Genomic DNA, 14,026 nt, shown 5'->3' with positions numbered 1-14,026 from the left:
TCACAGTGGAGCCATCAACACCTTCACCGACTCCCTCCCCGTGAATGGCGTACTTGGAGTCAAATCACCACCCATAGCAGACGAAGAGCTCGAGTTGCCGYGAGAAACGCGAGTGACCCTTGCGCAACTTCGTTCTGGATATTGTAGCAGGTTAAACTCCTACCTATCCAGAATAGACCCAGATATACCCAACGTATGTCCTACATGCAACGAGTCTCCGCATGACACTGACCACCTCTTTGCATGCCCAACCAACCCCACCAATCAACACCCTTTTCCCTCTGGTCCGACCCCGTCGAAACAGCATGTTTCCTGGGCCTCCCGTTAGATGACATCGACGACAACACAGATAGCTATCACCATCCCWACGGGGACTGATAACCGTTAAAACAACAACAACAGTGTCCTGGGTAGCAAAATAGCTGGTACGATTGTTGAAAGTGCCAACCGCTTGGCTACSATACCAGTTCAGGAAATACGCAAGTCACTAAGAACGATACACAATGAAAATTCTGTAAGTGCTAACGTAGCAGGGTGAAATGGAATGCCTTAAGAGGATCGCCAAGATCATGTCAATGGAGTAGAAGGGAAACACACAAGTTTTCTACTCACACGGTCTCAAAAAGACCGTTGTCGGTCTAGTCACCACTACTATCGATGACAGATGGAGAAAGTGCAGGGAAGTAGGCATTCCTTTACTGGATTTCGGGTTAGGTATCTAAACGCTTTGCAGATCAGGGGGCTGAATGAAATATCAAAACTAAATATCAAGCCTCTATTAAACTTGGAGAAAGCGTTGATATCCTGAACAACTAAAGATCGACTGAAAGTTTAGTTATTCAATCTTTATATAAAACTACACACATTTAGGATTGATAATAATAGCCTCTAGATGTCTTTCATAATAGTAAGTTTAAAAAATGCTTCAATACTGAACTTCGCAAAATATGAAGACGTAAAGTCCTAAATTAACGTATCGAAAGGAGGCGAGTAGCTTCAGAAAGTGTATTGTGTAAATGTTTCTTTACCGTATTGAAAWTGTTTCAGGTTTTAGCCTTTAACTTTCTTTTTACTTGACTCTTAACCCAATTTCCATATTATAAAGTGTACTCACCTCGGACAGCGAACGCACTGGTGGCTTTACACAGTCTTCGCAGCATTTGGATAGTAACGTTAGTAAAACCAGTGGCGGTGGTGCACCTTCACGTTGAGTACGTAGTTGTAATTGACGACGCTTAAGCTGACAGAACATTTCGGTAAGGAAAGCCATGAAAGCGGTAAAGCGTAGACGGGATGGTGATTTCATGCCTTGTATGGAGTATAGTAACTGAAAGAGAAAAAATATATTGGTGTTAAAAACCGTTTTAGCGTTGGTGGCTTTCCCTTGGCGAAGGGGCTTAAGTAAAAGTAAGTATAAAACGACATATAGGACTCCAGACACCCTAACGGAGATCCCCGAAGACACCCACCTTGCCTCCAATTAGGAGACGTTTAAGAATGCACCCGGATGTATCAGCCGAAGGATTCGTAGTATAAATACGGAATCCTCTACGTATAGAGCAGGAGAGGGACAACGCAAGAAGAGAAAGCAATCCCCAAATTAGGTGAGGAAAAGGCGGTACCAGAGGGAAGTCTGCATTATAGTCAAGATTGKCAAAGACCAGGCTAGCACCTCAATTGATAAAGGGCCAAAGAGCTATCAGAAACTCCAATTGTTCAAGTCTAACAAAAACTGTTCAAGTCCTTAGGTACCGAATATGTGGACCCGTGTACCTTTAGTTGACTTTTCACCTAGAATATAGGTCAATGTGTTAGATTCATAATTTTTTCCTGATAGCTGTATGACTGTGTGCTCCAAATGGGTTAAATGAGATCAGGAAGTATTGATATACGTAACAAAAATATTTACCAACTTCCGGGTCACTTTATACCAAAAACATTGGCCAATATATGAGTTATCTTAATGACATTGAGGGAGCGTGGCTTTCTTAGAACAGTGCATGTTTGTACTTATAAGGAATAAAATCGGGTAAAAATTCGCCTTAGGCCCCATAAAACTAACATGAAATGTTCGGTTATACCCTAACTTAGCTCTTACTTACTTATTTTTTACTATTCTTTGACGCACCAATTTAGTAGCTACGATCAAACTAAATGTAAAGTATATTTACCTTTTCACGCTCCTGATACCACTGTCGGCACGTATTCAATAGAGCTTCCAAGAAAGTCTCTTTCTGCTCCTTGGCTATAATATTTAGACAGAGACGTGAGATAGGCAGAGCATAGCGGCGACCCTCAACGGCACGTTTAATGAAGTGTGACGTCAGTTCCATAAGCGCGCGCGAATTCAATTTATTCGGATCGTCCAAAGCTGTGTCGATCAAAGCCTGTATGTCCGGGCTGAATTGACCGATGTCGGTCACCTCGTTGCCCAAAGCCAACCCAAGGCCAGCAATGCCGCGTGTCAATGCATCCGCAGAAGACAAAGATTTCGAACGCTGTAGCGGGCTTACATTTATATATGAATCGCTTATGCCATTGGCGGCGGCATATTGTGACATGGCATTCAATTGTTGTTGCTGCTGCTGATAGTCGTGACTAAGATGATTTTGTCCATTCTTATGGCTGTGATGTTTGTGTGGTTCATTGGCGAATTTCACACGATTCGTATTCGCTGTTTGCTGTAAATGTGAGAAAAGTAATTTAATTCATAATAATAYTAGGAATAAGTAATTGATAAAGCGTATTATACTTGTACATACGTGTAATATATTGCCACTGGATGGTGAGTTAATTAGTGGTATTTGTTGTGACACACCACCCGAAAACCTATTAACGGCCAAYGGATGTGAATGTGTAACCAAAATGGGYCGATGAGCGCCGACATGATGCATTTTGTTGCCGATCGGGTTCGTTGTCATCGGCATACTGCCTAGGGAGAGCCCYGCCTGTCGACGATTGGCCATCGCATTTGTGGCTGCCATATATTGCATTTGCTGATGCAGTGCTACCGATGATTTCGATTGTGGTACTAAACCTTGAGGTGAAGTCGCCGTTGGATAAATGACCGCCGATGAACTGGAAGAATGTTGTAGGTTGAAGTTAAGTTCTGTGAATGGAAAATCGAAAGCGAAATTCTATTAGCAAAGCCTTGCGACAGGCAGTATTTACCGACTATCTCCAGCCCTATTTGCATCTCCACGTGGAGGTGTGGTGCGCGCGGTATTCGTACTACCCATTTGGAACTCCTGCGCATTAATGTTTAACCTGTTTAAGGTTGCTGGTGAAGAGCCGCCATCATTGCGAACATCTGGGTATTTCATGCGTTTAGATCAGATTTTTTTGCCACAAACATATTTCGATTTGCATTCGACAATTGTGGTAAATTATACAATCGAATATGATAAACACAGATAGTAGGTTTTCGTAGATGGGTGGAATGCGGTATGCAAATGGTGTGAAATTTCGGAAAAATATAGAAAGGAAAAAATGCTTCGATTAAGAAAGTGTCGGCAATTTCATTTTGAAGTGAATTTCGAAAAGTGGAGCACATGCAATGTAACAGCTGAAGCATTCGAAGCCGTTTGGAGTAGACACTATTTAAGTTAGCGAAGCTTTTTAAAACGAAAATGCCAGGCATAAGAAGAAAGCATTAGAGTTGTACATTAATGTTGGGTGAGTCTAAAAAGCTATAGCGCAAGGTCCTCATATACAAAACATAATAAATAAAAAGTCCGTTTTGGGGGTCTTCGATTTTTCAAATTTATAGTRATATCATATCTAACGATATATTGGGTAGATCAAACGAAACTCTGGAAGAAAAATTTAGCTAACCAACAATCAATKTATTATAATGTACCGTTTCTTAACGTCTGAACCCACAGATTCCATGTGGCATCAAGCAATGGTACCTTTCTCAACTTATCATTGCACAAATTTTCCAAGCACTCAAAATTATTTCTTAATATAAATCAAAATTGCYGCAAATTAGATTACATACTATAAAAAATGTGTATGGAGACTCTTACCATTACCTGTAAGCTTAATGTTTTAGGTAAATTTTGACGTCTCGGTTTGAGTATGAAGAAACGGGTGATCTAAAATTTAATTTATCCAATTAAAAAGAAAGGAATATTTCTGCTATGCGATTAAACACGTTTGCCAACCTCTAAAATATATAATAGCTATTTTCTAAAATTATACAGCCTTACAAAGCACTAAAAAAAAGAAGCTTGTATAAGGGAAGACATATATGATGAGATTTTCATTTTTCGACTTCTTTAGCTCTAAAGKACTGAACGTAATTTTTATGGGCATTATTATTATAACTAGTTATTTCTWAATAACAAATTTAGTATAAGCTTGTCAAACATATTAAGAGCTTCACACTTACTCGGTGGTCTATAGATGTCTATAGCAGGTTTTCCACGCATTTGCCCGTGTTGATTTGCACCAGTTTGTACATTGAAAGCGAGACTGCGCCTTTTGTTRATATTCTGTAAAGGAAGTTAAGGGTAAATCATTTGAATATTCTTTGTACCACATTTTATTATATTTAAAAAACGAAAACTTTCATTAGATCTCTAAACTTAATGGTACATAATTTAAAATTTTAATATAAATATGTTATAATAATATATAACAAGAAAAAACGTTAACTGCGGCTGCMCCAAAGCTATAATAGCAGGTAGGTAGGTAGGAGTGCAGCCCTAACGGGCTCAATTAGCACTTGATGTGCCATTTTGAAACACTGTTCGTAGAACCTCCTGTATCTGCTATTACGYTTCACTTTCTCTCTCAAACCATTTTGTGGTTTCGATGAAACTACTTATGTCCGAAAAAGCTATAATACTCTAACTGCTGCATTTGATCGGTCAGTTRAAATGGCAGCTATAAGGTATAGTGGTCCGATATGATCGCAGATTGTRGCGATTCTTTGGTTAACAATCTCTGCCAAATATCCTGAAGATTCTTCGACATAAAAAAAGTTTTCCCTACTAATGCTTGAGCTTAACCGATCAGTTTTATGACAGTTATATGCTATAATACTACTGTGAGTAAAAAATAATAAGACTTTTTAATTTGAGTTTCGCGCATAAATCCATTCGTTCAAATGACACAGTCTTTAGTATTAGCTTGTCTTTCTGAAGTACATAAAGAGCATTTGGTAATTTTTTCGATGAGTGAAATTCTTCAACAATTAAGTTCCATTAAATTTTGTMTGGGAATCAAATTTCGTGCGCTGAATGCGAAAAWATACGTCAAAGCAGGTCAAAAATAAAGGTTTTCTTCGATTATCGAGATGTGGTGCACTCCGAATTCCTTCCGACCGGCCGAACTGTCAACAAGGMATACTATTTGAGTATTATGCCGCCAACTCTTGATTTTTGCACGACGATGATACACCGTTGCATACTGCAYTGAATMTTCGTGACTTTTTTCCCMAAATTTTCAACCAATATCGTGCCCTAACCACCTTAATTGGGTCCGTGTAACTTTCAGCAATTCAGCAAACTCAAATTACCACTCCGAGGAAACCAATTGAGGACATTAAACGGMTATTCGGGAAATTGACTTTAAAAACTCTTTYGAGGATTGTAGAAAACGTTGGCACAAGTGTMTTGGGGCCATGGGGCATTACTTTCASGGGCACGACATAAATTTTGAAAAATAAATTGGCTAATAATTTTTGCCAAATTTCGTGAAGATAACTTTTCAAATAAAAATGCTTTTGACATAAGGGCTGTTGCATTCCARTAAGTGAGTCTGGAGACTTAAAGTTAGCAGATTAATCAGGTAGTTGTATATTGGCAAAATAAGATTAAACGTGGTGATAGAACGTGGAAACCAGCAAAATATAGCAAGACTGTGTCGAATACAATAAATAGGATTTGCAGTAGTTCCAAAGGACAGTAGAATAACTTGATTATTATTTCATAGTTCCAATATTCTGAGCCTGTGTTGGAGAGCTACTGTCCTTGTGCGTCTTTTTTAGTATACATATGCCATCCATTTGAAGCAACAACAGCAAATTTTTTAACTCAAATATGTCGAACTTTATTCCAGAGAAAATGTTTTCGCGGGAGGTTCTTCATCATTACATTAATATGAATAAAATGCAAAGTCATCGTACTTCAGTGGAAGTCTATGATGAAAATACTTTACATACCTGAGCGTACGTTCCAAAAATTGTTTGCTGGATACATTCAAAAGCAAACATAAACGCAACAAATTATATGTGGAACTTGTTCTATCAGCAAAATCAACGGCAAAGCCGCATGCTCATGACGTGCTCTGTAYTTAATGGGATCAGAAGAAATTATGAACTTCTAAAATCGGCTGAAACCTTAATGGTAAACGCTATCGGAAACAGCTCTTCAAACGTTCCCAAATTTACAACTAGACGAGGTAATAATTTGTCATCGTAACAACGCTCGGCTTGATGTTGAAAAAACGGTTAAAAGCTATTTGAAAAACAGCGTTTTGGAAGTTTTGCTGATCTTATAGCTAATAGATAGTATCGGACGTCCACACTGGAATACGATTCACAACAGAACAGCACTGCGAAGTGCTTTTGGAATGAAATCCTCAAATGACCAGAAAGATTGAAAAATATATCATTCATACAGACAATATTTTGAATAATAYTATTTTACATCTTTTCCATAAATAACCGTTAAAAAAATTTAAAAATTTCGCACTTTTTCGGAAAACATTTTTTAGTTGGCAACATTTCTTAAATATATCTGAAAAAATCTTTCTAAAACATCTTTATATTTAATTTTGGTGATTAATTTGATATTAATACTTATGCTTGAAATTAAATCGCTAAAAGTTTTGTTATCGTCGATTTTGTTTGCTGTCGTTTGAAATTTATTAATAATAGAATAGGGTTTTACAATATAGCTTTATTCGACTTATTCCCTTAAGACGTCATGAAAATCATTCTGAGATCATATCATCTTCAAATATTTTAGGTAACATTATAACATTTGTACATAGTAAGTAAGTATTAAATAAAATGATTTTCTTACCCCTCAAAAACACGGAATTTGCACATTGTCTACCCAAAATACAATTTTTAGTGAAAAATCATTGGTTCACTCTCCACCACTGGCCATCATTACTTTAGTCAACATAAAGACTGTTGCACACAACACTAGATACTTCAACTAACGTCCTATCAGGAATAGAGCCGCTCGTCTTACAGCTACATCATATTTTATAGAAAGAACTACTTCAATTTCAGTTAACTTCCTTACTATAGCAATATAAGACCACGGATGCTTCACTTACCCATACTCTACTCTAAGTTTTGAGGCTTCAAAGTTTTTTGTCTAAAAAATGGCCTATATGAGGTCTAAAGGTGAATAGCAAGAATACAGTCTAACTAGATCGATTGATGGTACTTCTAGCCATCCTACAGAATTAGTACTCAGAGAAAGAAACTAAACGTAATGAAGATTCACACACATCATGCTTTATGTTTACATTCGGTCAATTCTGCGCTAACGACAGTAGGACTATTATTCTCTAAATAAATGTTGCCGAAAAACTTAAATCACAAAAATTTCGAAAGTAAAACAAACTCAAATATATGTATAAACATATGCACATGTGTATGTAAACATTTGTATCATGTATTCATAATAGCTCGACAATGTGCTTTCCATTCAAAATCAAATTATATGAAATTAATTGCATTTGCCTACCTGTTGATTGGAGGTGCGCACAAAACTKCGTTCTCTGAGTATGGCGCCAGGTGTGAGATTGGGCATCGGTTGAAATTCCGGTGATTTGCGTATTTTACGCGCGTCATTATGTTGATTGTTGAGTTGCTGTGCCGCTTGTTGTGATTGTTCCACTTGTTCAGCCATTTCAATGTTTTATTTGTGATTGGCAACTTTGATGACGTGTCTAATATCGTTTAGTTTTCTAATTGTTTACAACTTACAACACTTTTTTGTGAAATTATAAAAATCTTTGGTTTTTTGATTGTTTCAACACAATTTTCAAAATATAACTTTTTAATGTTGAAGCTTCAGTTCAATTAAAATGAGTGTTTTTTGTTTTTAAATATCACAAAGTAATTTGCATTACAAATCTAAATACAATTTGAATATATTTATGCTGTTATATACATAGTATATTGGTGAATGCCTAATGGCTTTAAGCGGCGCAAGTATATGAAGAATTCTCCTTAGTTCGTCTGTAAAAAAAAGGACATTAAAATTAATAAGTGCATATTTATAAGAAGTAAGAAAGGTCTAAGATTAAGTGCATCCGAACATTTTATACTCTTGCAACTTGCAAGATTCAAAGCCAGAGAAATACCTTAAAGAATAAAACTTTAATCAGAGARTCGGAATCTAAGCAATTTTATATACTTATATTATTCTAATTCATTCACTGACTAACTATAAAGTTTGTTAGAAAAACCATTAATCATTATATGTAGTATATAGTAGTTGTGGTAGTATCAACCCGATTGCCAATACCACATATTATTAACATGCCACTTATTAAAAATGTTCCCTGGGACTTTTTAAGATACCTCAYCTACCAGATGTTCGAAAATCCTGACAGTAGTAATTTCGAAACTACTGAAGGGAWTTGAAAAATTATTTCACCGTTGGCAAGCTATAGTCTCTCCGGTAAGTACTGACTATATTATTAATATAAAAAATTTAGGGGTTCTTACTAAAAAGCCAATAATGTGCGCTGCGAATACTACTGATTATTGAACAAAAAAGTATTACGACTTTGCAGAACATATACAGGGGTGTTGTGGAATCTAAGACAGAATTGCTTAGCTGTCAGAATTGCAAACCAATCCTGATTTTAAATGGTATCACAGAATCTGATTGGATTTTCGTCTTTTCGAACATACGCAAAACCAAATATCGAATCAGCTGTGAATGTGAAATGAATACATTTGGAATACAATTGGAATATTATATTAAAGTTTTTAATAAGTTCCGCATTAAAGGAAGATTTTAAGAGATAACGTTTATCGAATGAATAAAGACGCATTTGGGTGTTAAATTACGTTGTTTACATTTTGTAAATCTTCTTTAAGGGGGGAGCCTGCTTTAGAAGTTTTAAAAAATTGAATTCTTTTTTGCTTAAATTTCTTTAAAAATTATCTAAGAATATTACACCAAAGTTATAGATGGGAACTTGAAGTATTGTCGAAGCTAGAAGGGAAATAGTGACCGAGCGTCTAGCAGATACATAGATGAGCGCTTGGGTAGAAAGCGAAAACTTTGACGCGCGATTTCTCGGTTTTTCAGTTTTACGATTTTTCTTAATTGGCGGGCAGGATAAAAAAAAAACTAAACCTCATATGAAATTGGGGCAAAATTTATTATCTTTGACATTAAATTATCTTCTATACTGAAATATACTAGAAAACTTAAATTTGAACATATCTTTAAAAAACATAAAGTAACATCTTTTTAGTCAAACACCACTTTTTAAAATTTTTAGAAATTTTAGATTTTTAGGCTCCTTTTGAAATTTTCTTAGTTTAACTTGAACATACGTTTTTAATAAATTTGAATATTTTTAAATTTTTTGTTTCCCATAGAAATTGCGTCCTGCATACTACCCGGCGTCCGACAAATGCACCCGCAAGATGCATCGGGTAATTGCTTCCCTAAGGCAGAATATCAAAGAATTCGTACCCAAACAACAAAATTGGTTTCGGTGACACCCAAAACCGATACAAATTCTGTTTCGAATATCAAACCAATAATATCGGAATTCATGACACCTACTGCTTTTTTTGATCGCTTCCAATTCTGATTTCGGCAACTATCAGATTACACAACACCCCTGATAATATAATTCTTCTAACAGTGCACCAGGAATCTACTGCGACCTTTGGTCTATTTTGGCCTCTCCTTACTCACATTGACTCGCCTAGAYCATTAATGAAGTCCAGTAGACTACCTGGCGCTAGCGAGGCAATGCGATCCCTATCCGGAAACAACACTCCAAGGGCCTTGGAGAGATTACTTTACTTCTCAATTGCCTACTCAGTGCGAAGTAGCACCTGTTGGCAAGAGTTATTATGCGTTGGACTTCCAGGCTGACATTGTTGGTGGTGTTTATACTGGTTCCTAAATAGACGGAATTATGTATAACCTCAAAGTTATGGCTGTCAAAAGTGACATGAAAGCCAAGTGGATGACAGGAGATATTTCGTATTGTTCTAGTCTGGAGAAAGCAGAATTAACGGCGCGGGTGTTGAGGCCGATGATATCAATATCATCGGCATAAGCCAGCAGCTGTACACTCTTATAAAAGATTGTAAATGCTCGATTAAGTTCTGCAGCTCGAATTGTTTTATTCATGAGTAAATTGAAGAAGTCGCACGATAGGGAGTCGCCTTGTCTGAAACTTCGTTTAGTATCCCGATCCTGACGGAGCTTTTGGTGTTGCTCAACGTCAGTTTACACAACCATATTAGTTTTGCGGGGATACCAAATTTATACATCGTGGCTAAAGGCACCTCCTTTTCGTGCTGTCGAAAGCAGTTTTGAAATCGACAAACAGGTGATGTGTGTCGAACCTTTTTTCACGCGTCTTTTCCAAGATTTGACGCAAGATGAATTTCCGGACAGTTGTTAATTTTCCAGGTCTAAAGCTACACTGATAAGGTAAAATCAGTTTTTTGATGGTGGGCTTTAATCTTTCACACAATACGCTCGATAGAACCTTATACATACGCGATGGTGAGGAGACTTATCCCACTGTAGTTGGTGCAGATTGTGGGGTTTCCCTTTTTGTGGATTGAGCAGACCACACTCTGCCTAACTGTTATGATTTCGTCACATTAAGTGTTCTTTAATTTAAAAAAATGCGGCTCTCTAAAAGATCTTCATTTCTACCGTAGTATTAATACTCAAAATAAATTACTTCATATTCAATACTGATTCAATACCTTTATATAACATTTTTAACTATTTGATTCGAAAGATATCACGAGTTTTAAAATGAAAGATTAGAAAAAAATCGCATGGTTAGCGACGACCCGCTTGACTACGCTGCAACTAATATGCGATGCATGCGTCATTGGGCCAAGGGAGGGGAGTCAATGTCATGAAATAAAGTGCAGCGCAGAGCACTAGCCGAGGAGGCTCTCTACAAAGCCGTCGTGTGCGGAATTGAATACAAATAATATTAAAAGTTCACATCTCAACGTCTGTATGAGGTCCTTTCCCCACAAGTAGGATGGCAAATGCAGTGATCTGCTAGTGATTAATAAAATATTTCTATTATTTTCGGTTTCCAAAAGATGTGATTGGAATCTTCTCGCATCTGTCTCTTATACACATCTAGATGTGTATAAGAGACAGGTATAACCTCTACCATATAGTAGAAAAAAATCAAAATTTTAGACTATCCAATAAAAACAATTTTGAAAATTATGATGAGTTCTTCTGTTTTGAATAATAAGTTTTATGCACACCTAGTTGGTTGCACAGTATAAAATAGTACAATATGCTTAAAATATTCTCCCAAAAATTCAAATTGATTCGAGTTCGGAAGATCCTCTCATCAAGCCAAGTCAATGCCGTGCTTCGTATTTAAAAGCTTCTACCSCAAAACTCATTTTTCTTTTAAATTTTGGAGAGGATTTCTCAAATAGATATGACGCGATTTTGTTCAAAATTTACCAAATAATGTGTTTTTTTGCTCAAAGTCTACCAAATGAAGTATTSACTGGATTTTACACCTACTGAATAAAAGGAACCGGAAGTTCGAATTTTTCTATTTTAAACATGTGTACCTATAGAGGCTAGATRAAGTTGACACAAGAGCATATTATGATTGGAAAAAAGTTTCTCTGAATTTCAAAAATTTACTGGATTGAGCGATATTTCAATAAAAAGTCAGCCATAGACASAATAATCCTCATTGTCGGTATATATAATTTTTTGACGGTTTGAACAGATGTGGTCCGATTTTAATAGTATTTAGTCTTGTTGGTATACACTGATAAGTGAAATAATTAATTGGAGCTTAAACATGTGATATATGGGAATGATTGATCGAACAATTCTAGTCCTGGTATGGAAGACTTTTTTATTTGACAAAWTATCTTCACGAAATTCGGCATTTTACTATCCACCAGGAGTGAATACACTTTATGGAAGAGAGGAAAACTTTTATCTTAATGTTTTCAAGTATTTAATAGCCTGAACAAGGTGCATTAAGTTTGCCAAAAAGTTGATAACACACAGAAGGAAACGACGGAAACCTAAAAAATACAAGTATATAGTAAATGCTCAATGCATTCATACTGATAGATCAAAATCAAGTTTTTGCATAGAAAACTTGTTTATTTAGCAAGATCTTCATAAAATTGGGCAAATTGTTGCACAAAGCAACGTTATAATCATATTGTTATAAAACTGACCGATCAAGACAAAGATTTTCATAAAAATCCTTACCTTAATTCGAGTTGAAGGTTGTTAACAACAAACAGCGTGGCTAGAAGGAACGTTTTTCGATAGGTGCAAGCCGTTTTCCCGTAACTTTTTCAGATTTMTTTTGTACACACATACTAGTATAATTGTTATAAGAAATGCTCCATAGAAAAGTGTTAAAGCAACGGTTTAGCCGTAATTAATGTTTTTTTAATTAAATGCATGCAAATTGTTGTACTTGACAGCACTTTCCCCAATAATAGTACTACAAGGTGCGTTCCAAAGTAAAGAGGGTTTTAAAGAAACAGAACAAATTGTTTTTTCGGTAAAATCAATTTATTTTATTCAAAATAGTCTCCTTCTGCTTCAATACCACTTTTAACATGGTCCCAAAACATGTCCTTTCATGGGTAAATGCATTTTTCCGCAAAAGGGAAAAAAACGCACGATGCCATATCAGGTAAATACGGGGAATGGTTAATGGTTAAAATATGATTTTTGGTCAAATAAYCAGTTTAATGATGTCCTTTGGATGYTGGATTCTGAGCAATTATTGGTCGTCAGAACAAACCGTGCACACACCTTTCGTRAGCCCAAATGTTCGGCCAAAAYGCGATAAATCGATGTTTCAATTCCATTTCCATGAATTTCAATGATGAWTTCGGCTGATTTTTGATGAATCCACTCACAGTTTCGATGGAATTTCSGGTGATAACGGATTTTGATTGGCCCRCATGTTGATCGTCATTTATGTCCTCACGACCGYTTTGAAAACGTTGAAACCAYTCGTACACTCTGCTAAGAGATAGGCAATCATCGCCATAAACTTATTTCATCAAATGAAACGGTTCAGTAAAAGTTTTACYAATTTTAAAACAAAATTTAATGTTGGCTCTTTGTTCGAAGCTCATTTTCGCACCGATAACACAAACATRCTGACACTTAAAACGCAATAACTTCACTTTCAATCAATGAAATGCCATGAAATTCTTACTGGAGAATCGATAGAGATAACAGATTCCAACACACCAGTCGATATATATGTACATAGATGGCGCCAACAGGCAGCTCTAGATTAAAAATTCCTTCCTGTTTGCCTTCTAAATTTRTACCGGTATTGTAAATGACCTAAGATGTAAGAGATATTTTAATGGTTTTTAATTTTTGGTCCAATTATTTAAGAAAATAGATTTTTAAAGAGTCATACACATTTCTAGCCAGAGTCATTCATTTCAATTGCGTCTTGCATAATTTCCGGTTATATACTAGGTACATGTGTATGCAAGTATAAAATACTATTCGTAGAAAATCAATATTATTCATTTTATCGAAATTCAATTCTAAAATTAAAATTTAGTCACCATATTTTTTTTATATATCATATGCATGTTGATGCAATTTTATGCGGATATACATATGAATAAATAGCCGTTCCTGTATACTCACAGATACAAATTAATATGTCCAAATCCGCTTAAGAYCATTAACGAAATAACAAGTATTGAAATTAGTGTAAAGCTTAGAAGTTCTAAGCAGTAAGTGACTAATAAGCAGGTACCTGCCGTAGTAATCTGCTCACCTCTGAGTAT

At 36.0% G+C, this 14,026-nt stretch overlaps 1 protein-coding gene across 5 annotated transcripts in view; it reads right to left on the bottom strand.

Annotated features, from left to right (window-relative positions):
- The window catches only part of LOC108965450, a 31,894-nt gene that overhangs the window by 6,387 nt on the left and 11,481 nt on the right, over window positions 1–14,026 (bottom strand). For 4 of the 5 annotated variants that reach the window (XM_018927877.1, XM_018927878.1, XM_018927875.1 and 1 more), the window contains 6 exons: window positions 7,713–8,209; window positions 4,394–4,496; window positions 3,172–3,310; window positions 2,763–3,078; window positions 2,172–2,681; window positions 1,115–1,327 (listed from right to left, as the gene is read on the bottom strand). In XM_018927877.1, coding sequence (XP_018783422.1) covers window positions 1,115–1,327; window positions 2,172–2,681; window positions 2,763–3,078; window positions 3,172–3,310; window positions 4,394–4,496; window positions 7,713–7,877 — 1,446 coding nt within the window. In that variant the 5' untranslated portion in view covers window positions 7,878–8,209. Of the gene's footprint in view, window positions 1–1,114; window positions 1,328–2,171; window positions 2,682–2,762; window positions 3,110–3,171; window positions 3,311–4,393; window positions 4,497–7,712; window positions 8,210–14,026 lie in introns of all 5 variants that reach the window. The other variant, XM_018927880.1, reaches the window with a different exon arrangement.

The sequence above is a fragment of the Bactrocera latifrons genome, unplaced genomic scaffold, assembly GCF_001853355.1.
Source record: "Bactrocera latifrons isolate USDA-ARS-PBARC rearing strain unplaced genomic scaffold, ASM185335v1 scaffold_14, whole genome shotgun sequence".
NCBI classification, from domain to species: Eukaryota; Metazoa; Arthropoda; class Insecta; order Diptera; family Tephritidae; genus Bactrocera; species Bactrocera latifrons.
Note: the sequence above shows the minus strand (reverse complement) of the source record. Positions and strands in the feature narration are given on the sequence as shown.